General features: G+C 39.5%; 1 protein-coding gene across 1 annotated transcript; it reads right to left on the bottom strand.

The window, feature by feature from the left end:
- Positions 1–6,270: 6,270 nt before the first annotated feature.
- Positions 6,271–25,262, bottom strand: LOC135710196 (uncharacterized). Its single transcript, XM_065232709.1, has 2 exons — positions 24,644–25,262; positions 6,271–6,527 (listed from the first exon to the last, which is right to left on the bottom strand). Exons 1-2 carry the CDS (start codon positions 25,260–25,262, stop codon positions 6,271–6,273), a joined length of 876 nt encoding a protein of 291 aa, XP_065088781.1.
- Positions 25,263–25,552: the final 290 nt, after the last annotated feature.

Here is a 25,552-nt window from a genome sequence, read left to right as displayed (position 1 = left end):
TTGACCGTAGTAGGCAAGACTTCCACTGATGATGCGCCTTCGTATTTCACGACTCACATTGTTGTCAGCCGTCATTAAGGATCCAAGGTAAACGAATTCCTCCACTACCTCGAAAGTATCCCCGTCTATCGTGACATTACTTCCTAGACGAATCCTGTCATGTTCGGTTCCGCCTACTAGCATGTACTTTGTTTTTGACGCACTCACCACCAGTCCGATCTTTGCTGCTTCGTGTTTCAGGCGGGTGTATAGTTCTGCCACCGTTCCAAATGTTCTTGCGATAATTTCCATGTCGTCCGCAAAGCACACAAATTGACAGGATTTCGTGAAAATCGTACCCCGGCTGTTGAGCCCGGCTCGTCGCATAACACCTTCTAGAGCGATGTTGAAGAGTAGGCATGAGAGTCCGTCACCTTGTCGCAGTCCCCGGCGAGATTCGAATGAACTGGATAGTTCACCAGAAACCCTTACGCAGTTTTGCACACCATCCATCGTTGCTTTGATCAGTCTGATCAGCTTCCCAGGAAAGCCGTTCTCGTCCATGATTTTCCATAGCTCTGTGCGGTCGATACTGTCATATGCCGCCTTAAAGTCGATGAACAAATGATGCGTTGGGACCTGGTATTCACGGCATTTCTGGAGGATTTGACGTACGGTGAAGATCTGGTCCGTTGTCGATCGGCCGTCAATGAAGCCGGCTTGATAACTTCCCACGAACTCGGTCATTTTAGGTGATAGACGACGGAAGATGATCTGGGATAGCAATTTGTAGGCGGCATTCAAAATGGTGATCGCTCTGAAGTTCTCACATTCCAAATGGTCGCCTTTCTTGAGAATGGGGCAGATTACTCCTTCCACTCCTCCGGTAGCTGTTCTGTTTCCCAGATCCTGACTATCATCCGGTGCAGGCAGGTGCCAACTTTTCTGGGCCCATCTTGATGAGTTCGGCTGCGATACCATCCTTACCAGCTGCTTTGTTGTTTTTGAGCTGCTGAATGGAGTCCTTAACTTCCCTCAGCGTGGGAGTTGGCGATGGCCACCATATCGTCTTCCTGTGCGGTTTTTTGTACCTCGGGTCATGAACTGCCAGCACTGTAAGCGGTTGGGACATACGGACTCCCACTGCGGGAACAAGGCACGCTGCTCCACATGCGGGGAGAAGCATGAGGATGGCGCCTGCGCAGCTACTGCACCAAAATGCGTGTACTGCAATGGAACTTGCTCTCATGCTCTCTCGTCGTGCCCGGCGTACAAACAGCTCGGGGACAAAATGAAACGCTCCCTTAAGGAACGTTCCAGGCGGTCTTTTGCAGAAATGCTTAAGACAGCCACGCCATCGAGCAATGACAAAAATCCCTTTTCTCTTTTGTCAGATGACGAGACTGACTCTGACTTGGCTGAGGAGGGATCTTCTTACCGTTTTTTTGCACGGAAACGAAAACGCATCCGTTCGCGGAAAGATGACAATCAAGAACCCCAAATCAGCTTGCCCAAATCAAGGAGTGGTGGAAAAAAGGAGACTTCTACTCCTCCTGGATTCCGCAGAACTGACTATACCCAGGATTTTCCACCACTTCCGGGGACATCCAAAACCCCTGATGCCCCAATTTTAAGAACAGAAACCCCTTCTTCATCTGGGCTGTTCTCATTTGATGACATTGTGGACGGTATCCTCAAATACCTCAACATTTCTGATCCTCTGAAAAGCATTGTCCTCACATTGCTTCCCACTGTGAAATCCTTCTTGAAGCAATTGACTTCAAAATGGGCCCTTCTTGCAGCTATCATCTCCTTCGATGGATAATTTTCCAAACGAGGTCGGGGATTTGATCACTGTTCTACAGTGGAATTGTCTTATTCTGAAATTAGATTCGTTCAAGTATTTAGTCCATAACAATAATTGCGATGCATTTGCCCTCTGTGAAACATGGCTCTCTTCAGAAATTGATCTCCCTTTTTTTAATTTTAACATTATTCGATTGGATCGTGAGGATTCACGTGGAGGAGGGGTACTTTTAGGGATCAAAAAGTGCCATTCCTTCTATAGAGTGAATCTTCCCGAATTCCCCGGTATTGAAGTTGTCGCATGTCAGGCTACCATTAAAGGTAAGAGCCTTTGTATTGCTTTTGTATATATTGCTCCTAGAGTCTCTGTTAATCGCCAGCAACTTTTCGACATATGTGCGGTACTTCCCGCTCCATGGTTGATCATGGGAGATTTTAACTCCCACGGTACAGGCTGTGGGGAGCTGTACGATGATAACCGTTCTACTTTGATTTATGATCTCTGCGACAACTTCAACATGACAATACTTAACAATGGAGAAGTAACACGTTTGGCTGGTCCATCCTCGAATGGTAGCAGATAAGACCTCACCTTTTGCTCCAATTCACTATCGTTGGATTACACTTGGCATGTAATCCAGGATCCGCACGGTAGTGATCATGTGCCGATCAAAATGTCGATTGCCAGTGGGTTCAACTCGTCAGAATCCGTTAACGTCGCGTATGATCTAACCCGTAACATTGATTGGACTAAGTTCCAATCCGCGATAGACGATTCAGAATCGTCAGTGGAAGAGCTTCCGCCGTTAGAGGAATATAATTTCCTCTCTAATCTCATCGTCGACAGCGCCCTTCAAGCTCAAACACGACCGGTGCCGCGATCGTCAATCCGTAAGAAAACACCATTACTCTGGTGGGATCAACAATGCACGGAGGTTTACCGTAAAAAGTCCGACGCGTTTAAACATTTTCGGAAACGCCTAACACGCGAGCATTTCGACGCATACACATCTCTTTAACGCGAACTCAAGAGCCTCTTCTTCTTTTTCTTCTTCTTCTTCTACTTTTTCTTCTTTGCATTTCAAGCTTATTGCACATCGCATATTAGCTTATTGCGTGCTCTCAACTTAGTGTTCTAGATGCACTGCCACAGTTATTAATTGAGAGCTTTCGATGCCTGTACCATTTTTGCATTGGTATAATTGTGTGGCAAGTCCAATCATACTTCTTTGCCCAGGGAAGTCGAGAAATTTTCCAACCCGAAAAATTCCTAGACCGAACCGGGAATTGAACCCAGCCACCTCCAGCATGGTCTTGCTTTGTAGCTGCGCCTTTACCGACTGAGCTAAGGGAGGCCCCTTAAAGAGCCTCATCAAGGCCAAAAAACGGGGTTACTGGCGGCAGTTTGTAGACGGATTGTCGCGCGAACCGTCCATGAATACGCTTTGGAGTACGGCGCGAAGAATGCGTAACCGGTCTACTAACAACGAAAGCGAGGAATGCTCGGATCAATGGGTTCTTAAATTCGCGCGAAAAGTGTGTCCGGATTCCGTGCCGTCGCAGTTGATTCCTCGCGAAACCGCAAATTCGGTAGACGAAATCAGTCAGCCTTTTTCAATGGTCGAACTTTCACTCGCTCTCCTTTCGTGTGGCAATTCTGCCCCGGGATCTAATAGAATCAAGTTCAACTTGCTGAAAAACCTCCCAGCCGTCGCTAGGAGTCGCATGTTGAACTTTTACAATCAGTTCTTGGAGCTTGTTCCCGACGATTGGAGACGAGTGAAGGTGATAGCCATTAAAAAGCCTGATAAACCCGCGTTGGATCACAATTCGTATCGGCCCATCGCGATGCTGTCGTGCATTCGGAAATTAATGGAGAAAATGATCCTTTTCCGCCTCGACAAATGGGTTGAGACGAACCACCTTCTTTCAGATACTCAATTTGGTTTCCGTAGTGGTAAGGGAACGAACGACTGTCTCGCGTTGCTTTCCTCGGAAATTCAGTTGGCTTTTGCTAAGAAAGATCAAATGGCTTCTGTGTTCTTGGATATCAAGGGGGCTTTTGATTCAGTATCCGTTGAAGTTCTTTCAGAGACACTCCACGCTTGTGGATTGTCTCCATTAATGAATAATTTTTTGTACAATTTGCTGTCAGAAAAACATATGAGCTTTTCTCATGGAAACTCTACAGCTTTTCGATTTAGCTATATGGGTTTCCCCCAAGGCTCATGTTTAAGCCCCCTTTTGTACAATTTCTACGTTAGAGAAATTGACAATTTCTACGTTAGAGAAATTGACAATTGTCTTAGTGACAATTGCACGTTGAGACAACTTGCAGATGACGGCGTAGTGTCTATCACAGGGCCAAAAGAGGTTGAACTGCAAGGACCCTTAGAGGATGCCTTGGACAATTTGTCTACTTGGGCTATTCAGCTAGGTATCGAATTCTCCAAGGAGAAAACTGAGTTGGTCGTTTTTTCCAGGAAGCATAACCCAGCACAACCTTAGTTTCAACTTTTGGGTAAGCCGATCACTCATTCCATGTCTTTTAAATATCTCAGGGTCTGGTTCGATTCCAAATGCACCTGGAGATCCCACATTGAGTATCTGAGACGAAAATGCCAACTAAGGATCAACCAGAGATGGTCGAGCCTGCATTTTTTTTTTGCTAATTGACATGGAAATGCTCAATATCCAAAAACTTAAACTCTACATATGTTCCTCAAATTCTGAGACCCTTTGGCCCAAACATGTTCGTTAATAAAATAAATCCACTGGAGTACCATTGTAGTTGACACACTATATACGAATTCATGCATGGGTTTGCATAGAAATCTTTCAATTAATAAGGGTGCGTTAAACAACACTGAAGTGAGAGTAGGCAGAAGCTCGACCATGGAGAAGAAGTATACTTTCAGAAAATTTTAACTAGTTGATCAGAGTCGATGGGATTCCTAACAAAGTAATGTTCAGAAGCTCCCTTAATCACAGCTTCCTACATTTTCATTAATTTTATGCAGCGCTATACAAATACCGATATCTAAACCATGTTCAACTTGCTTGAAAATCAATCATGCAACCGAACCAACCACATGCATACGAAATGAATTTCTCCTGTCGTAATGGGGTTACTTTTGCCGACTTACACGATCACCGGTTGATTTGCATTTACAACAATAATAATCTCACTAAGTACACTGGTCTCTCCTTTCCACTTGCTTTTAATTACTCTGGGACCCAAACAAACCCCATCCAGCGTTCAAAGCAGTCCATGTAAACTTATTCACCTAGTTTCTATGAATCGGAAATCGATTAGGTGTCTATTTGCAAAACCAAAAAAAAAAGTTACAAGTACCCAATCATTGGTAACACGATTTCGCATGTTGGCAGCCGGGCGTTGTTTTTCTCTTCCTCTCTATCCGAAGGCCGATCATCATCCTCTCATTGCAGAATAGTGATAATTGTACGTCTGTTGGAAGATTAGATACGCATAGGCTGCACCTGATCGTGCATTGCAATTATCTCACGCACTAACCCTTCGGAAGACCTAGTTTTGAGGAATGCCCAACAACAGCTGACGTTTGGAGCCGAAGAGTTGAGGTTCTTGGAGTGGAAAATTATATACGGTTAAGCCTCGTCAGACGATGATTTTCGGCAGCTGTTTGCTAGTTTGAAATTGAGGGGAAAAGGGCTTGCTTACGGGTGAAGTGTCATCATTGTAAATGAAGGTACTCGTTAGGAGATTTAGGTTTGGGAAATAAATTATCTACATTTATATGGTCATCGTTTCGCTCGGCTTCTTTAAACAACACTGACAATAAATAACTAACACTAGAAACGGTTTAAACTAGCAACAATTGTGACCATGGTCTATGCTTCGATCAGCGATTTCTCCTACTATAAATTATTTGAACCTGACATCGTCCAATTGGCGGTTCTGCTCACTCATAGATTGTCATCACTCGATAAATCAGCTTTTGAACAAAACAAAACATAAATTATGAAAAAAAAAAAACATAATACAAGCAGCACTAAATTCATTTGAGTATTTTCCGTTTCGGTGATCCTCGGCAACTAGTTCTTCTTTCTTACACCGGGCACACTCTAATCAAGGTCGTTTCAATTTCACGCTCACTGGCTTGCCGCATTTGCCCTCTCGCCGTAGATCACTCGTGTTTTTCTTTTTTTTTCTTTCGAATCTCGTTAACGTTACGCGTGCATGCGTGCCACGATCAGACCTTTAGGGGGAACAAAATAGACAAAAAGACAAACACAGTATCACATAAATGCTCATTAGCTTTCCAAACTTTCGCATCCGATCAGCGAAAAACAAAGAAAACATTAGTCACGCTTACTTACTTTTTACTTTCGTCCATTTCTGACAAAAATCACACTCAAAAACAACTGCGCGATTCACAACAGCACACTCATTCACTCGATCCGCATCCATCTTCCACAATCTGTGTGTTTATGCTCCTGCTCCTCCTAGTGGGATTTCTGCAAGCTCACGACCGAGGCGAACAGCGCAAAGAAGAATCCAGCCAAACCGGCAGCCTTGACCAGCAGCGCCAGCCCACCGATTATGGCCGGGAACAGCATCATGAACTTGAGCTTGTAGGCCAACAGCAGCGGGAGCAGGAATTTTTTGTACTTGTGCTTCAGGTGGTACTTCTTCTTCTTCTTGAAACGAGCCTCCGGGTTGGCGTCGATATCGTCGTCATCTTCCAGCGAGGCCGATAGCTCTGCGGGCGGGATGAAAGCAAAGCAGAAACAGGGAGGAGAAGAAAGGAAGGAAGGAAGGAAATGATAATTAATTATGCAACGTGTGTGGTGCAGGTTAGAAGAGTTAAATGAAGACATTTATAAACGACTCTATGTGACGTGAGAAATTCATTTTCACACATAGAGAGGTGGAAAAGTTACCACTGAAGTATAGAGTATCATATGGTTCATCTGATTTAGTCACGATTGAGTTTGGAAAATAATGGCTACGTTAGGAAAAGGTAAGATTTGACGAAGGCCTAATCTCCAAAGGATCGTGAAGTGATGAAGTGGGTTAATGCAAGAACTCGAGTTCGATGAGTAAAAGTAAACATTTGAACTAATCTAAATAAAACAAAGAAGAAGATTGAGAGATAGCAGAAGAAGCGTAAGGAGACACGAACAACCTATTAACCCAAGTATTATGGTGACATACTTTATCGCTAATCAATATCTAGTATCCGTGTATGAAGATTTTCCTTATTGAACAATTCAAACTTGAGGTATAGTTTGTTATTGATTGAAATTATTCGTCACCAGAGTCTCGAAGCCATCGGAAGCCGATATCAATTGAAATTCGAACGGCTTCGGCCAAGCAAGTTGGACGTCGAACTGAATGGTCTTAACCGGGCTTTAGTATTCGTGAGCTCTTGCAGCAAGAAGTCAACTGTGGACAACTAGGGATCATGCTCAGTTCTCTATTGTCATGTTCGGTAATTTTTAACCGAAATCTAAACAGGACCGTTCGTTTGAGATGAAAACTAATTATAAAACGCTGTTTAGTTTTATAGTAGTTTTAAAATAAATAAAATTAACTGCCAAAATTTTACCGAACAATCCAGCTGTTGACCATCTACCGGTAGTCTGTGATAATGTCTAAGCGAGAATTCTCAGTTGAGCCAAGTTTTAAGTGAATTGAGGATTATTTTTGACCATTTGTGTATAGTTCATTTTTTTTTACTTTTTCGGGGAAGAAATTTAAACCCACGCCTTTCAGCGTGAGATAACATGGATGCATTGATGTCGACCCTCTTTGAATTTGATATTTCTTAACACTCCGAATACGGTGGGTAAAAAACTTTACGCTGACTACGAAGCCTCCGAAAAACGTGTAACGGTAAGTTTGCAATGTCATAACTTAGCCATTTATTAATGAATTTCAAAAATTGTGGCATCTTTAGAATTTTAAAAGCCCAGTAGATGATTTTGATTGCAAAAATATTGGAAATAGAGTCGTCTACTTTTTCAAAAAGCGAAAAGAGTTGTTACACGTTTTTTTGAAAAGTGTGTTTGTAGGGTTTTGCAAGTGGCGCAAGATCTGTAATTTAGATTAATGGGCACAAATGTTCACAATTAGCCAGAATACAGTCATGGTTCACATATATGGATCCTGGAGACAACGGAACGGTCCTTAAAAAATCCGGAACATCCGTAAAAGTGGTCAATCCATGAACCTGATCCTAGAACTCTGCGGTTTTTTTTTTGGAAAACATTAGGAACTGTGATATAAAAAAATATTTGGGGTCATGACATAAACATGAACCTGAATGTCCATAGGACCGTCCTCCAGAAGATCCGGAACATCCGTAAAAATTGTCAATCCATGAAACTGATCCTAGAGCTCCGCAGTTTTTGAAAAACACTAAGAACTGAGATGATAGAATGAATTTGGATCATGGAACCAGATGGCCATCGGACCCGTCCAGCGGAAGATCCGGAACATCCGTAAAAGTGGTAAATCCACGATCCTGATTCTAGAGCTCCGCGTTTTTTTTTTAACATTAGGAACTGTGATGATAGAAAGAATTTGGGGTTGTGACATAAACATGAACCTGGATGTTCATGGGACCGTCCTCCGGAAGATCCGGAACATCCGTGAAAGTGGAAAATTCACAAAACTGATCCTAGAGCTCCGTGGTTTTCTTGAAAACGTTAGGGACTGTGATATTAGAATGAATTTGGGATCGTGACATAATCAAGGACTCAGTGGACCGTCCTCCGAAAGATCCGAAAAATCCGGAAAATAGGTCAATGTGTGGAACTGATCCTAGAGCTCCACGGTTTTTCTCGAAAACACTCGGAACTGTTAAATATAAATTAATTTGCGGTCGTGACATAAACATGTACCTAGAAGGCCATGGGACTGTCCTCCGCAAGATCTAGAACATCTTTTAAAATGGTCAATCCTCGAAACTGATCCTAGAGTTCTACGTTTTTTTTTTTCGAAAGCATGTTGAACTGCGATATAAGAAAGAATTTGGGGTCATGACATAAACATGGACTCAAATGGCCATGAGGCCATCCTCTGGTGTAAGTCCAGAACATCCGTAAAAGAGGTCAATCAATGAAACTGATCCTATAGCTCCGCAGTTTTTTTACAAAAACATTAGGAACTGTGATATAAGAATGAATTTGTGGTCGTGACATAAACATGTACCTAGATAGCCATGGGACCATCTAAATCTGTGAAGTATGAAGAAAGCATCTACAAACCTCATATAAAACGTGGAATGATTTCTGCATCACTTATAACACATTTATACAACAAGTGGCTTCTAGCAAAGTTTTATGTGTTACTTTTGATTTACCCCTCGACTGTAATCAAATGCAAATTGGTTACCTTTGATGAGTTTCTGTATCCTGAGTGATGTTTGGAAAATCGGAGAGTGAATTATATTGTTAATGTAGTATTAATCTATATATATAAAAATGAATTTCTGTCTGTCTGTCTGTCGGTCTGACCCTTATAGACTCAGAAACTACTGAACCGATTGGCGTGAAAATTTGTATACAGGGGTTTTTGGGGCCGTGGAAGGTTCTTATGATGGTTCGAGACCCCTCCCCCTTCTGTAAGAGGGGGCTCCCATACAAATGAAACAGAAATTTCTGCATAACTCGAGAACTAATCAAGCAAATGGAACCAAATTAGGCATGTGGGGGCGAGTTTGGGGTTATAAGGAGATAATCATAGGGGGTAGCCCCTTAGATAATAGGGGGGGGGGGCTACGTACAATATAGCATGCTTTTTTTTAAATCGGCGCATAAACTCAAGCTAATATTGAATCCCGAGCAAGACCGGGCACACTCAGCTAGTATATATATAAAAGCCCAGCGTCCCTCCGTAATGCACCTAGACAATTGAAACAGACGCAGAAGTTAGGCCAAAGAGCACAGATTATCTCGTGACATAAACGATGTTCATCGGTTGATGGTTTGTATCGAACTCTTTATTACGGAAACATTTTGATTACAAGTTACTTAAACTCTACATAGTTTACTATCTCTACAATGTTATTCGTTCTAGAGAGAGACGCTTGGAGTTGCCTGAAATTATGGCTTAACCAATGGGAGCTCAGTAAGAAGTTTTATCAGAAAAGAGAACTCGGCGCTTAATCGCAAAGTAAGAACGAAAGTCCGGCGCCAGCACATGTAATATGATGCGTTTGGTGCCGGTCGAACATATTGGTGCGTATGCACCGTGTATGGGAACAAATGTGGTTCGGAGAAGGCAGAGTCAGATTACGTCTTGCTGTGTAGGAATCTGGATTTGGTTTTGTCTTGAGGTGACGAAAACGTGGGTCGTCATTATGTGTTACATGGGAAAATGCTTTAGCAATAAGTTTAGTTTGAAGTTGTGTTTTGCACTTGTGCTGCTAAGCAATCAATTGTAAAACTCCACGTAGGCAATGTTCTGAAGTAAGGGAACTTTTGGTTTGGAATGTGGGAATGTCTGGGTTTTGTCAAATGTGTCATTGTAAGGATTTATGAACTGTGGGAAAATTTGAAACCTTGAAGCATGAGCTGATGAAGGCTTGAGGATAATGTGTGGCATGCATGTTTCATGTCACTGGCGTTCATGATAATTTATGATAAGTTGGAAATATTAGAAATGCTACAATTTGGGATGCTACACAGACCTTTAAATAGTTTTTGTTTTTGAATTTTTTTTTATTTTGAATATTTTATTTTATTTTGAATATTTTTTTATTTTATTATATTTTAATTTTTAATTTTTTGATATTTTTAATATTTTTTATCAACATTTATTTTTATTTCTTATTTTTTTATATAGGAGAAATGACGGCTTCGGCATACCAGACTATTTTCGGAAACCCAAATTGAAACACTATTTTCACTGGATTTTCTTACGAAAACACTTCGCTGAATGCATGCAAACGATTCTTTATGCTTTCAGCTTCAATTTGACTATATTTTTACCACTGAGAAGAAGCAATCTAGCAGGGTTTTCTTGAAATGCAACACACGCACTACAAATTGTAGCTGATTTCGAGTTGCCGATAATAGAACAGCAGATTTACACGCAGTTCAAATAGAACGGTTGCCGAAGAAAAACTGGTTGCCGACAATACTCGCTCTCACTAGAGAAGATTGGAGCTTTGTAAAAGCGTTTCAAAACAGTTTTTGACCATTCTTTCGACTGAAATTGTTAGAGCAGCTGGCAGCAAAAGATTGTAAAAAAACCAATACTGCATATGTGTGCGTTCCTTAGAGAAAAAGGCTATAGAAAGAAGGTCGCTGCTTAGGTTGCCGAGAATACGTAAATTCCCCTAGTTTTTTTTATTTTTCATTAATTTTATTTTTAATATATATTTTTTCATTCTTAATTTTTTTTTATTTAAATCTTTTTTTATTTTAATTTATATTTATTTTTCCATACAAAATTTTTTTTATTTTAATTTTTTTTTAAGATATTTTTAAAAGCCCAGCGTCCCTCTGTAATGCACCAAGACAATTGAAGCACACGCAGAAGTTAGGCCAAAGATCACAGATAACAGACCATAAAATAGTTTTTATGTTTGAAATATTTTTTTTTTATTTTTAATATATTTGATATTAATATTTTTATATTTTAAATATTTTTTTTTTATTTTTTGTTTTGTTTTTAATTTTTTATTTTTTTTTTAATATTTTTTTTATTTCAATATTTTTTTGTTTAAATATTCTTTTTTATTTTTCATTATATATTTTTTTTTATTTTTTTCTTAATTTTCAATCTCTGTTTTATTTTAATTTTTTTATTTGTTATGTTTTTTACATATAATATTCTTTTTTCCTATTTTTTTTATTTGTTTTATTTATTTTTAAAATTTTTATTATTATTTTTTTTTTTTTTTTTTTAGTACAATGTTAAGCATTTTTGTAGTCAAATATTTAGAACGCTTTTTTCTGGCCGTAGCTCAATGGTAGCCCTATTAAATGTCCAGGATCACATTGGCCATACCCGAACATGATCCGGGTTCGACGGGGAAGTGGTCAGAATATGAATTGAATTAAAACCAATCATGCGACAGGTCAAATCAGTGTAGGAACGTTTAAAGCCTACTTTGGAGTAAAAATCTTAAAAATTCCTTTTCCTGGCCGTATGAACGTTTTATGTGTTTGATGCGTAGTACCATAGGTTTCATTCGCAAATTACGTAACGCTTAAATTGGTTATTTTTTATTTCCCCCCCCCCCCCTTCGAAACAAATTTTATATTGAAAGTCTAAAAACGCTTTTTTTTGTGTCTTTCGGCTTTTTTTTTAAATTAAAATCTTTATATCGTGATTTCTTGCCTTAAAATTTTAGGCCTGACAGAAAAAAAAACGCTTCGTGGATAAAAAATGTAAAGATTGGCAGGTTTTGTGAAAACACGCCGAACTTTTGAAAAATCATAACACATTTATTTATTGACGAATTTCAAAAGATCTGGTACTAATGAAAAGTACAAGTTATAACTTTCCAATGCATTTGAAATTTGTCACCAAATGGTTGAGTAATGATTGCAAGTTTGCCGTTCAACGGTTCAGTACTCCTACTTTTCATCTTTAATTAATTAGATTTCCCTAAACATCGATGCAATGCCTTTGGAAAAGGGTTTTTGCAGCGTTTAAAGCGAATAACTGCTCCATAAATGAGAAACGCTCAATTACCGCATAGCCCTCAGAATTATTGTCCTGTCCATGTTTTTTTTTTAGTTAGAGGAGCGTAGCGACGGGCAAGCTTCCTCTAGATGCTACTAACAAAACCTTTCAAAATAAAATTCTATTGGTTTGATCATCACTATGCTCCTCTATTTCATAAAAACATGAATAGGACAATAGGGTAAACAATAGCTGCAATTTCCAAACCTACGACTGGATGCCTTCCTTCGAGTAACAACTGGAGTGCGGTAAAAATCGGTAGAACTGTTTCAAACACATCGTTGGTACTTGAGCGGTAGGCGATCATCTCTTTTTGCCACTGGTGGCGTGTGGTGTCACCCCTCACCATCCCTCTCCAAAGGGGGAGTTTGGTTAAGATAGATGATAAAACCGATTTGTTCACACTGCCGTAATCTAAACGGAACTATCAGTTCTAAACTTTCATCTCCTCCTCATCTATCGTATAAAAATTACCACTTCAGTCAGTTATTCGAAATTAGCATCTTCAACTATGAATAGGACAATTAATCTGAAGGCAACGTAGTTTATGGAGCATTTCAGCAAGTTTATGGAACGATTATTTAGTGACATGTTTATGTGTGTGTATCAGAATTTGATATTAATCGATAAAATGCTCTATGCATGAAAAACTGCAACAACGATCAGTTTTTGAGATTCTTAGTCTTGTTTTTTAGTTAGATGAGCGTTTTTTAGAAGCTTCTCAAATAAGCTTTTAACAGTATCATCTTAAGGAAGCTTAAAAAATGCGGTTGCCCATTGCTACGCTATTCTACCTCATAAAAAATAGGTAGGACAAAAAATCTTAGTGTTACGCAGATTGTGTTTCCATATAGGAATATTTGCGAGATAGAATCTGTCAAAAATTAAAAAAAATCTCAAATTCCAACAACAAATGCTAACAAAACAAGCTACAACGGGCGCCACGGCGTCCACGAACCAACTAGTATTTGATATTATGAAATTTTGTGAAATGCGCAATATCTAAAATATAAAGCACAGTAGGTATAGTTAATGAAACGATCTAACCATATGCCGTAGGTTTACCAACAAATTTCTCTTTATAAAAATGTTATTCTCAATTTGAAATTTTGTCGTTTACAAGAAACTGGCACTATATCACAAATTACTGCATAGAAGTAGATTTAAAAAAAGGAGTCTACAAAGGCTTGAGCCTCGCGCGCTTCTTATGGATATAGGGGACTGAACTTAAAATTTGATAAAACAAAAATGCAATTTTGAAGCAGTTTTGGAAGAAACATTGAGTTAGTAGTAAGTTTTCTGGCAAATGTTGGGGGTTCGTGAGCATTCGAGACATTTCTGAAAATTATGATAGCATCAGATTGCGGGGTTGTTAGTGTAATAGGATGCTTTGTTGATTGTTCATTAACTCTTGATTGCTTGTAATACCAATGAATATGTCAGGTGGACAAAAAGGCGAAATAAAAGGTGGACGCGTAAGCTTTTCCACATTTATATCGCTGGAAGTAACTGTAAACTAAAGACGGAATTTATATCTTTAACTGTAACCAGTTCGATTTTCTTTGCTAACCTGGTTAAAATGACATATTTAATTATATTAAGGATAAATCGTCCAACTCAAACCTTTGTAGGGGTAAGAGGTGGGACGATCATCATGATCATCATCATTTAAACATATATACCATTGCCGTGCAGCTAGGGTTACCATATCAAAAACTTTAAAAGGAGGACATTTCATTTGACGTTTGGTGATTAAGGAGGACAATGATTACTTTTCTTAACATTAAAGGAGGACAATGAGTTTTTATCAAACGTTTTAATAAAATGTGCGCTATCACAAATTTATGATTTGCGAAGGTTCAATTGATATTGTTCACAACTTGTGGTCGTTATCAATTCAATTCATCTTCTCTTTGTACTTCTGAAAAATGCATCAAACTAGCCTTCACAATTCATGTTTGATGCTTGGAAATGATCTAGTCCAGCTGATTTGAATAAAAAAAATGCAGCTTTACTGTCTTAAAGCCATCCCAACTTTCATCATGTACAAAAATCAGTATACATGTCATCGCTGATTGAAACCAACATGGAACATCTAAGCAACCTGTTAATTTTGCCATTGATTCAGCATAGGACTCTAATACCCCGTACAGACTATGGATTATATAATGTAATATAGGCTGTCTTGCAATAAGCACTCATACATAGGATTTCCAGTGAAAACTAAATGTATGAGTGCTCATTTCAAGACAGCCTATAGCTATAGCTTAGCGTTATATACAAAATAATTCCTATTATTGATATCATTCCTTACATTCGATTACACGTTTGACGTGTCTCTTCGCTCTCAGTATGGCAGCGGGCAAATAAAGCATAACTATTCAAATCGACGAAAAATGCTTTTGTAAACAATCTCTTCAATCGACGATTTTTCTTAACTGCTAACTCACCCACGCAAACAAAGACCATCATCAGGTAGAGAAATCTTTCCCCTACTAGCTGGTGTTGTTAGTTTCTGTGAGTGAGCTTGCAGTTGCCACAAATCGTCGATTGTATAGTTCTGCTTGAAATACCTATAGAACCAGAACGTCAAAATCGAACGCATGTTGGATTCAATCTGTGTGGCTGTGTTTCATTTGTTGATTTTTTAACTTAAATTTGACAGATATAAAATTTTCAAATAAACCTTTTATTGTACCAGACTCATTTCTGCCAGACCAGGAATCAATTTTGACAAATTTCGTCTAAAAAATCACACGATCAACAACAGAGAGATTTTCGAACATTATAATTTATTTTCGAAATGTCAAATTTAAGTAAAAATTCAGAAAAATGGAACACAGCCTAAGGTTGAGTTCCATTTAATGAATTTTCACTGACTCTTCAAAATTAATACATAATGTTCGAAAATCCCTATGTTGTTTATCGTCCAATTTTCGAGAAATTGTTTGTCAAAATCGATTCCTGGTTTGCCTGAAATAAGTCTGGTAGAATAGCAGATTTGAAAATTTTTCATTTGTCAAATTTAAGTTAAATTTTACGAAATGGACGGCAGTCTTGACCGCAGTCTAAATGTAGCGGGGTTGGCAGCTGTAGTATACTCTTAGTCCCACCATCAAATGGCATTTGCTAGATAAGATGAGGTTGCGACATAATTAAACAAATAAGCTCTGCAAACAACGCTCTTTGAAAAGAAATTTATGAATATGTTATTGGAAAAATGCAAGGATTAAAAAGGAGGACATTTTCGGGCAAAAGGAGGACGTAGAAAAATTGTTGAAAAAGGAGGACATGTCCTCCTTTAGGATACCATATGGTAACCCTACGTGTAGCTGATAAATCAGTTTCAATTTTTTTCAAAAACACTCTCACTTGAACAAAAGCCTGGCCAAATAACAAATAACACACATCAATGGCACGGCTCATATTTTCATATTTGCAAACCTTCTCTAGCAAACTCTTCGACAAAAGTCTTCATGTTTTCTGAATGATTTACGGAAAACTTTTGGAGATTTGGTGAAGCATTAAGTGCTTCGTGAAGTACTATCTGTAATACCCTGAACAAACTTGAACTTTTCTTTAGGATGTCCTGATTATTAATAGCACATTTTTCTCGATTTCACACTGTTAAAACGACAAAAATCCAAGGGGTATTCAACTCTACACACTTTAATCTGTGCCTAGAGTTTTGGTAGTGCCGAAAGCTGTGCCAAGCGTTGTGCCGATAATTCCGAAGTAGGCCGAAGTGTATAAATCAAGATGTCAATATTCCATGAGTTTGGCAACCCCAGTTTTTCCGAGTGCTTGGAAAACTGCTGCCATTACTCCCATACATAAAGCTCGTAGTATCCACAACTTAGAGAACTACCGTGGCTTATCAATTTTGAGCTGCTTGCCAAAGATTTTTGAAAGCCTCGTCTTCGATTCGTTTTATCCACACGTTCATCATATTATTTCCGAATTCCAGCACGGATTCGTGAAAAAACGCTGTACCACTACCAACTTGATGGCATATGTTTCTTCGTTGGTCAACGCACTGGAAATGAGACAACAAATCGATGCCATCTATATCGACTTCTCTAAAGCATTCGATAGAGTGCCGCATTCTTTGGTGGTGGACAAATTGAACAGAATGGGCCTACCCGCCTGGTTGACTCGCTGGATATTTTCCTACCTAACTGAGCGCAGTGCCTACGTTCGCCTTGATGGAACGAGCTCTGACCCATTCGATATCACATCTGGTGTGCCTCAAGGGAGCCATTTGGGCCCACTTCTGTTTGTGCTATTCGTCAACGATTTTTGCGAAACGATTTAATCTCTGAAGGTGATGTTTGCCGATGATTTGAAGTTGTTTCGGGTAGTTTCATCGTTAGTTGATTGCTGTGCCATACAAGCTGACATCGACGCGTTACTACACTGGTGCAGGCTAAACGGAATGGATGTAAATGTCCGAAAATGTAATTTAATTTCTTTCTATCGAACAAGGATGGCGACCATTTTCGATTATAGAATGTTGACAACTAGTATCGACAGAGTAAGCACTGTTAAAGATCTGGGTGTACTTTACAGTAAGCTGAGGTTTATCCAACACATAGCTGCAACGACCGCCAAGGCGTACGCAGTGCTTGGATTCATCAAACGAAACACGGCGCAGTTTGAAGACATTCATTGCTTGAAAAGTCTTTACTGCGCGCTGGTACGCAGCATACTTGAATATGGAGTGCTGGTGTGGGCGCCATACCATGTCGTTCAGATTAACCGGATCGAGTGTATTCAAAGGAATTTTCTTCGATTTGCACTTCGTTTACTTCCGTGGAATGATCCGGTTCGATTACCATCCTACGAGCATCGCTGCGCTTTGATACATCTACCGACCTTGGCTAGTAGGAGGATCCTGTTGCAGTGGCTTTTTATATTCAACATCCTGAAGAGCAACGTAGACTGCTCAGTACTGCTGAGCAATATAAATGTAAACATTCCGGCCACAACGATCCGGCGTGCAGATTTTCTCCGCCTGCACCGCACTCTTTATGGACAGAACCATCCGTTTGATGTTTGTTGTCGTCGTTTTAATGAAGTATTTGTCCTTTTTGATTTTAATATATCTAAGACAATGTTTAGAAATAGGATTAGTGAATAGCAACATCTGTCTGTACGATCAGTTCGAACACTAGTAAAATAAAATAAAAAAATAAAATTACCCAATTACACACGTTCAAGCCTATCAAGATCACGATCCTTTGCAGACGTGATACCTTCCACAAGGTACCACCAATCAAAACCAATGGCCAATGTACCACCAGTGAAAACCATCGAATGTCCCCCAATTCATATCTGTCATACATCGGAAATGGTGCACGATCCAGATAAACTTCAAATGCAACTAAACTAAATGCAAAGATGTAATTGCATTTTTGATTGTATTGATCTGTTCCTATAAATCCTATACTCGCTAAGGCAAACGTCCAGATCTGATGGAATATTTGGAGAATACGTATCAACATCCTCCAATAAGTATTGGAATTTGTTTGGACATCCCTATAAAGTCCTGTGGATGTCTTATCGAAGTCCATACCAATTGAAACCAATGATTGACAATGATACCTAAGAAAAAAAATCGTAGGAGAATACGATAAATTTTTCATCCCGGAAAACCTTTGGCAAGACCAGGATTCAAACCTGGCCGAACTACAAAACCCATCACCCACACCCCCTATGATGTGGTTTTTTTTTCTTTATCGTTCGTTCTGCATAACAACCTTGTAAAAACACAAAAATCCTCCGCAGCTGGCACAATATTGTCGTTGTTCAGAGGATTGTTGTCCATTCAGTTCGCCGATTGCATTTTGCACCGTACCGTCGTATTGGACGATCTTACAGGCATTTGACCAACCGTTGCTGGAGGGAACCCATTTTGGCGTGAAGCTATTCTGGACGAAACCACGAGCCGCTAAAATTTTCGCTACGAATCGGATGAGATAAACATAGTTTCATGGTTCAGACAGCACAGTGGTTTGAATGCTCAATATCACGAACTTTTTTATTTGCGCCTTCAATGTCGGTTTTTTCACTATGGTACCTTTAAAAGAGTTTTTGTATAAAATAAGGCGCAAAGACTAGTTATAGGTTTTAGTTCGGATCTCCACCACAGGCGGCGCTGCAAAATCTAACTTTTTACATTTACAAGATAGGTATGTGATGTCTTCAGCAAAGTAGTAGATAATTTTACTACAAACATCTTTGCTGAACACACAAATCCTCTGTATTCCTTAGTTTTTGAGATAAGTAGCGTTTAATATGACTGTTCAACAAATTTTTTTTTTCAGTTTTTATAACATATTTAAAAAAACTATAGGTTTTAGAAGACTATAATGTTCTACAAATATTTGTATTTTATCACAATATGAAACTTTGTTCAAGACGTCCAAAAGGTAGCGATTACACAGGCTGAGTTATTCACAAATTTAGTAAAAATTTTTACATATTTTGTGCCCTCACAGACAAAAATCCGGCAAAATCCGGCAGGTGAATCTTGAACAGGATTAAAGCTTGTTCAAAAGTGATCTCAAATTCCATTGAAACATTTGTCCCTTTTAGTATCCTCATTGATTATTTTGCATTTTAAAAAGGTCTTGACCACGGACTTCAGAGTAATTGCCATAATCATAAATCACAGTAGTCTACTTGAAAGTAATATCTAATTTTGAGTTAGCTATTATTATATTTTAATTAAATGATTTAACGTATTACGTTATACATTATTGTATGTATGTATATATAAATATTACAAAAATATAAACAAAGGTTACACAATATTGTTATCAAAAAAAATTTTCATCTTTCTCTTCCACATCAAACATGTATTTCGCACCGCTACAGAGGTCATTAATCGGCTTGTCTCGAGATGCTCTAAGGCTGCTGATGAGAGGATCAGAAAATATTCCCATTTGATTCCAATTTGATCGGCACAATGGATGTAACAAACATATTTGCATCGGATTTAGTTCCGTCATCATCGCCAAGTGCTTGCTTGTGTTCACTTAATCCAGTTGTGCCATTAAATCCCCACTTAATCGTCATTTTCTCCAATTCGTCATCACTAAACTTTTCCAGCATGCACGCATTTGCATCACCAATCCTCATTGTCGTGTGCTCCAAGAGATCCTTTAGTTTCACTTCTGCAGACGTTTCCGAAACTACTAACCCTGTATTGGAATAACAGCACTTTTTAGCTTGCAGCACTTTGTAGTAGGACGGATACAAAGGCACAAGCCGATCCAGAGCTCCATTACGAAGCTTTTCGTATTGGTCTTTCGATAAATTAAGATCCAATATTAACGTAAGAGCTTCCGTCTCTGAATAGGGTACAAAGCCATTTTGGATGATTGCATAGCCGAACCCATTTACACGGCTCTTGTCGGAGTTGTTTGCATTGCCTGTTTTACAATGAACGCTGGATCTTTTTTACCATCCTCACGTAATTTCATTTGGGTTGCAAATGCAAGTTCATCTGTTGGGTAGTTAGACCGCATTGCAGACTTCTTGCGTCTCTTAACAACCTCGCTGCTTTCTTCGAACGCCTAAGATTTTCTTCTACGACGGGAAGATCCAGAAGTACAAGGGAAACGATCAACAACTTTCTGTGGTAGTTTGAAGGGGCTATCGAAATAACCACGACTGCTTTCAAGCATAGTCCGGTTGTGGGTTTCCCACAGTTTTTTTTTTAATATTTGCATGTCGCCTTCACAAAATGGTTGACTTCAGCTGCCACTTATGTCCAGAGAAGTTTTTGACTGTTACGGCATTGATTATGTTTCAATGCCGTAACAGTTAAAAACTTCTCTCGACACAACGTTTGATTTATCACTGTCGTTTCCCTTAAATTCTTTCCACAGTTTAAAAAACTTTTGCCTGTCGATTTCAACTGAAATTTCATTTGATCACTTATAATTTAAACTATTTTTGAAATTGTCACAAACAAATAACTTCCATAGATAACTCATTTATATCATGAATTGGAAATTAACACTGAATACCTTAATAACTACATGGTTGACATGCTTTTCTCACTTTTGGGATCTGCTACGGAAATGTTGAAAAATAACCTTCACTTCACTATAAAAGCATTATTTTCTAAGTAATATGCGTTTAATGCTGCAAAACCGATCAATGTGTGACCAAACTTTATTATATTATCACTGAGCCTACTTTGATTCAGTCTTTGACAAATGCGCGCTGTTACTGAACTACGGAACGACCTTTTAAAAATACAAAACAATCAACGAGGATACTAAAAGGGACAAATGTTGCAATTGAATTTGAGATCACTTTTGAACAAGCTTTCATCCTATTCAAGATTCACCTGCCGGATTTTGCCGGATTTTTGTCTGTGAGGGCACAAAATATGTAATTTTTTTTACTAAATTTATGAATAACTCAGTCTGTGTAATCGCTACCTTTTGGACGTCTTGAACAAAGTTTTGTATTGTGATAAAATACAAATATTTGTAGAACATTATAATCCTCTAAAACCTATGGAAAAAAAATTAAATTTTGTTGAACATTCATGTTAAACGCTACGTATCTCAAAAACTAAGGAATACAGAGTATTTTTGTGTTGAGCAAAGATTTCTGTAGTAAAATTATCTACAACTTTGCTGAAGACACCACATACCTATCTTGTAAATGTAAAAAGTTAGATTTTGCAGCGCCGCCTGTGGTGGAGATCCGAACTAAAACCTCTTTGCGCCTTATTTTATGCAAAAACTCTTTTAAAGACATCATAGTGAAAAAACCGACATTGAAGGCGCAAATAAAAAAGTTCGTGATATTGAGCATTCAAACCACTGTGAGGTGTAGGCAATACTCACAGCATTTTTCCTTGGAATCCGAAACCAATGTGAAGCCAAATGCAGTAAACAAAGAAGTCAACCTGGTGATGCCGTTTTATATTATGTTGATTGTATCCTACTTGCCAACGTTTGATGTAAAGTGCCGAATAGTATGCCATGCTGTGTTTCGGCACAGTGTGCAGAGTTGATTACCCCTTGCAAAAATCTTATACAGATCCTCCACATTTGTGGTCTGCCCGATTCTATCCCGGACTCTCTACCAGTGATTGATGTTGTCCAAAAACACCGCTGGCAAAACACGACACCAGAATTATGTTTAATAGGTTTTGATACGTGATAAATTTCGTTTTGGAATTAGAACTTTGTATGCTCAACTCTTGCTACTCAGATGGCATCCCTTCTATCGACTGCTACTGCATAAACTGACAAGATTGAAGAACATTGTATCACTGTTTCTTTGCATTATTTTTTGTCGGATGTATTTTCCTTTTGAAAATAGTACAGAAATGAAAAGAAGAACTAAAATACTTTACAACAGAAGATGCTTTATGTTAGCATGTTTATTCAACTTCCTGTATTGATAGGAGGATATTGGAAGAACTGTTGCAATCATTTATTGGTAAATGGTGTAGATGATGTGCAATGGCACGAATAAAAGATCATAAAAAAGAATCAACCGATTTTTTGGTTTTTGATGAAGAAACTAAAGATAGTCCAAAAATACTTCCTTAACGGTAAACAGTTGGTAAGATCATACAGTAGAAGCCACAAGTACCTAGTGAATTGAATCGTTCTGGCAGATATTAACTCGAAAATTGCCGTCTCAAGCCTCACCCGAGCGGGAACGTCACGTTTAATGTGATTTTGTTTCGTCCACCGTTACACAATATCAGGATCAGGAATATGTCAAGAATGATTTCCCAGAAGAGACTCCACCTGCTCTTACCTAATCCTCTGTGACCGTGCTTCTTCTTGTGTTTCTTCTTGTGCTTCGCCTTGCTCAAGAAGATATTAAGCACTTTATCGATGACCAGGCTCAGGTCATACAGCAATTCTTCTATCCCATCCAATGCTAGGCGATAATGGATGATTGTTCGATGTAAGATGAATGAAATTCAGATTTCAGATCGGTTTAATAAGGTCTTGACAAACCTAACTTCCACTGTTTTAGGAATCTTACTAGCGTCCATATATTCTTAGAAGCTTCTTTTTATAATTGGCTTTGTTTGGGGAAAGAAAGTAACAGTGAGACAATGAACCATACAATCCATGTGACAATCAATGCTTTTGAGAATAATGACATTTTGCTATTAGTGATGACTTTTATTACAAATGATAATTTGTGCGTGTGTGTGACAGTGAGACACCACTAGCTTCTACTAGTATCGGACTGCTTTAATTGAAGATTGTGTAATCACTAGTACTTGAACATTATCTCACACGGTCGATGAGAGTAACTCAGTCATTGATTCGAAATCAACTCACTGAGTGAGTGAGTGAGTAAAATTTTCCTCACTTTTCCTGAAAAACTGCTTGAATATGAGGAAAAACGACCGTAGTTTAAATCAGTGTAGGAGTATACCAATATACTGAGTGAATTATCTCTCAATTTTGCTCATAATCAAATGTTGAAAATTTACAATTTTAAGTTCCATTTGACTCAATTTTGAGTGACTCTCAGTGGCCGTGCATTTATCATTATATAGCATTGATTAATCAATAGTGTCTCACTGCCACTTAGCCTTCCCGTGCAGAAAACAATTGTTCATGCAATGCACCGATTTCCGTTATAATGTTGCCAAACACACGGCCGTTCAATCTAACTCATATTTGAGTTCCGTTTACTAAAATGCGCAAAAATATTGACTGAATAAAACTCGATTTTTTTTTCAAAGGGACGTATCTGCTTTTATAAAAAATACATTTAAAGCTCCACCGGAATCAGAAAATTGGTGATTTTGTAGAATATCATCTGGCGTCACTGAAATTTATTGCGACATGTAGCACGATTCTCTACATGTTGCACTAACGTATTTGCGTATACAAATATTAGGAATTTAGTGATGGTGAACATTATGGCTGATGGGGGATTCAAATGATGGGAAATTTTAGATTATTATGTATAATTCATACAACTGTCTTATTAATGGTAAATGGTATGGTAAATTCATTCAAGGAGACCCGGACGACCCAGCAGCGAGCTGGCAGTCGAAGACGCAAGGAAGGTGAGGGATTACTTCAAGCGCAATCCGAACCTTTCGATTGGGGACGTGACCAAGAAGGTCAATTCTTCCGTCTAGTTCGTCCATCAGATAATGAAGCGGGCCGGACTTCATGTCTTAAAGGCAAGGAAGGCACCTAACCGAACCGATAAACAGAATTCGGTGACCAAATCCCGCTCCAGGAAGCTGTACCGCGAGTGGTTGGTGCAGCCGAAATGCATCGTTATGGACGACGAGCCGTACATTAAAGCGGACGCCAAGCAGATCTCCGGCTTGGATTTTTATTTGGAAAGTCCCACCTCAATGTTCCGGAGAAGCTCCGGAAGAAGAAGGTCGACAAATTTACCAAGAAGTACTGTGGGTGTGGCAAATTCAGCAAGCCGTCGATAACGACAGGCACCATCAACGACCAAATATATAAAGGAGAATGCCCCCCAAAAGCGCCTGCTGTCCTTCCTGCGGCCCCACAAAGGTGACACTGTGTTTTGGCCGGAACTGGCATCGTTCCATTACGCGAAACCGGTGATGGAGAGGTACGAAGCCAACGATGTTGTTTTTGTGCCGAAGGAGGTGAATCCGTAATCGGTCTCTGTTCCGAAATCTAGTGCCAATCACCGACAGACATCGATTGCCATCCATTGACGGCAATCGATTGTGAAGGAAGGCAGCTTTCACACCTGCCTACGATATCGTACCCATTCAAACACACATGGGCCGGGACCAACGGCTTTACATCCCTTCCGAAGGAAGACGTGACCAGAGATAAGATGGGGGAAACTTTATCCCACCTAATAGTGATGTTAGTATACATGGTCGAGCTGCCAGTTACGCCAAACAGATGATCAAATGCATTGTTGACAAAAGCAAATACGTTCCTTTGAAAAAATAATCGAGAAATGTTTACTCAAATTTGGGTAAATGGCACTCATATATGGGTAAATGTCACTCAAATGTCACTGACTATTACTCATATTTGGGTAAAAATTTACTCAACCAATGAGTGGTCTACATTTTTGCCAATATGAACAACCGATACACAAATACGAGTTGGTTTAATCGGCCGTGCAGCGCACAGCTATTTACCATTCTATTGAACTTACCATCTACCAGCAGAGCCTCCAGCAGATACTCGTCCTCCTCCTTCTTCTTCTTCTTCTTCTTGAACCGTGCTTCCTCAATCATCCTTGACTCCTCTTGGTCGTCCTCGTCGTTCGCGGTGTCCAAACTCCGGTGCACCTGCAGCGCCGTACTCCAGTGCCTGGTAGCCGGCTGGTGGTGGTACTGATGCTGCTGCTCCAGGTTCTGATCGTCACTGTACTCGCCGCTATCCATCTCGTTAAATGCGGTCATCGACCGATTATTGATGCGACTCCGTCCCGGTGGGGTAATTTTCTGCAACTTCCACCGCTTACTCCTGATAATTTCACTTGCACTCGGCTGCGACAACGAATCCATTCGATCTAGATCTAGTTGTCGCGCCCGCGGTTGTGACCGGCTGCTGGCACTGAGTTGGGGGGCGGTTTCACTGTCACTTGGTTGCTGCAGGGCCAAGGCAGGGGCTTCCACCAAATTCAGACCGCCATCGGTTTCGAACTTTCGCTCGACTGTCTCCGGCAGGGCATGACTCTGCACTGTAACGAGAGTTTGCAACAACAAAAACAGCATACTGCAGCCGAAAGACACTAGCAGCGTCGTGGGACACCTCCTGGATAAAATCATTTTTGCATCCGTTTGACACCGGCGCACTATAACAACTGAACTCAATTCACGCAGTATTCCTCCGGATCCAGAAAAACACCGCTATCTGGCCACACACCGTCCGGCAATTGTTCAATCGATTGTCTTTTTCACTATCGCTTAACACTGAAAACAGAACAGCACCCTCTTCACCTTTAGCTGTGACCTGGATCTGTAAGACTCCCCGAAATCAAACACTTTCCTTCCGGAGTACCATTCCGGTGGCTTCACACAAGACAATAAACTCAACTCGCAACCGATCCACACTGTCC

Source organism: Ochlerotatus camptorhynchus, unplaced genomic scaffold (assembly GCF_037179485.1).
Source record: "Ochlerotatus camptorhynchus isolate MF236.1 unplaced genomic scaffold, CSIRO-AGI_Acam_v1.1 ptg000371l, whole genome shotgun sequence".
Lineage (NCBI taxonomy): Eukaryota > Metazoa > Arthropoda > Insecta > Diptera > Culicidae > Ochlerotatus > Ochlerotatus camptorhynchus.
The sequence above is the reverse complement of the archived record's forward strand: the minus strand, read 5'-3'. Positions and strand labels throughout refer to the sequence as shown.

Coding starts and splice junctions, on each gene's coding strand:
- LOC135710196 (XM_065232709.1), bottom strand. CDS start 25,262: ATGATTTTATCCAGGAGGTGTCCCACGACGCTGCTAGTGTCTTTCGGC. Junction 6,528..24,643: donor GGAGGCTCTGCTGGTAGATG/GTAAGTTCAATA, acceptor TCCCGCCCGCAG/AGCTATCGGCCTCGCTGGAA.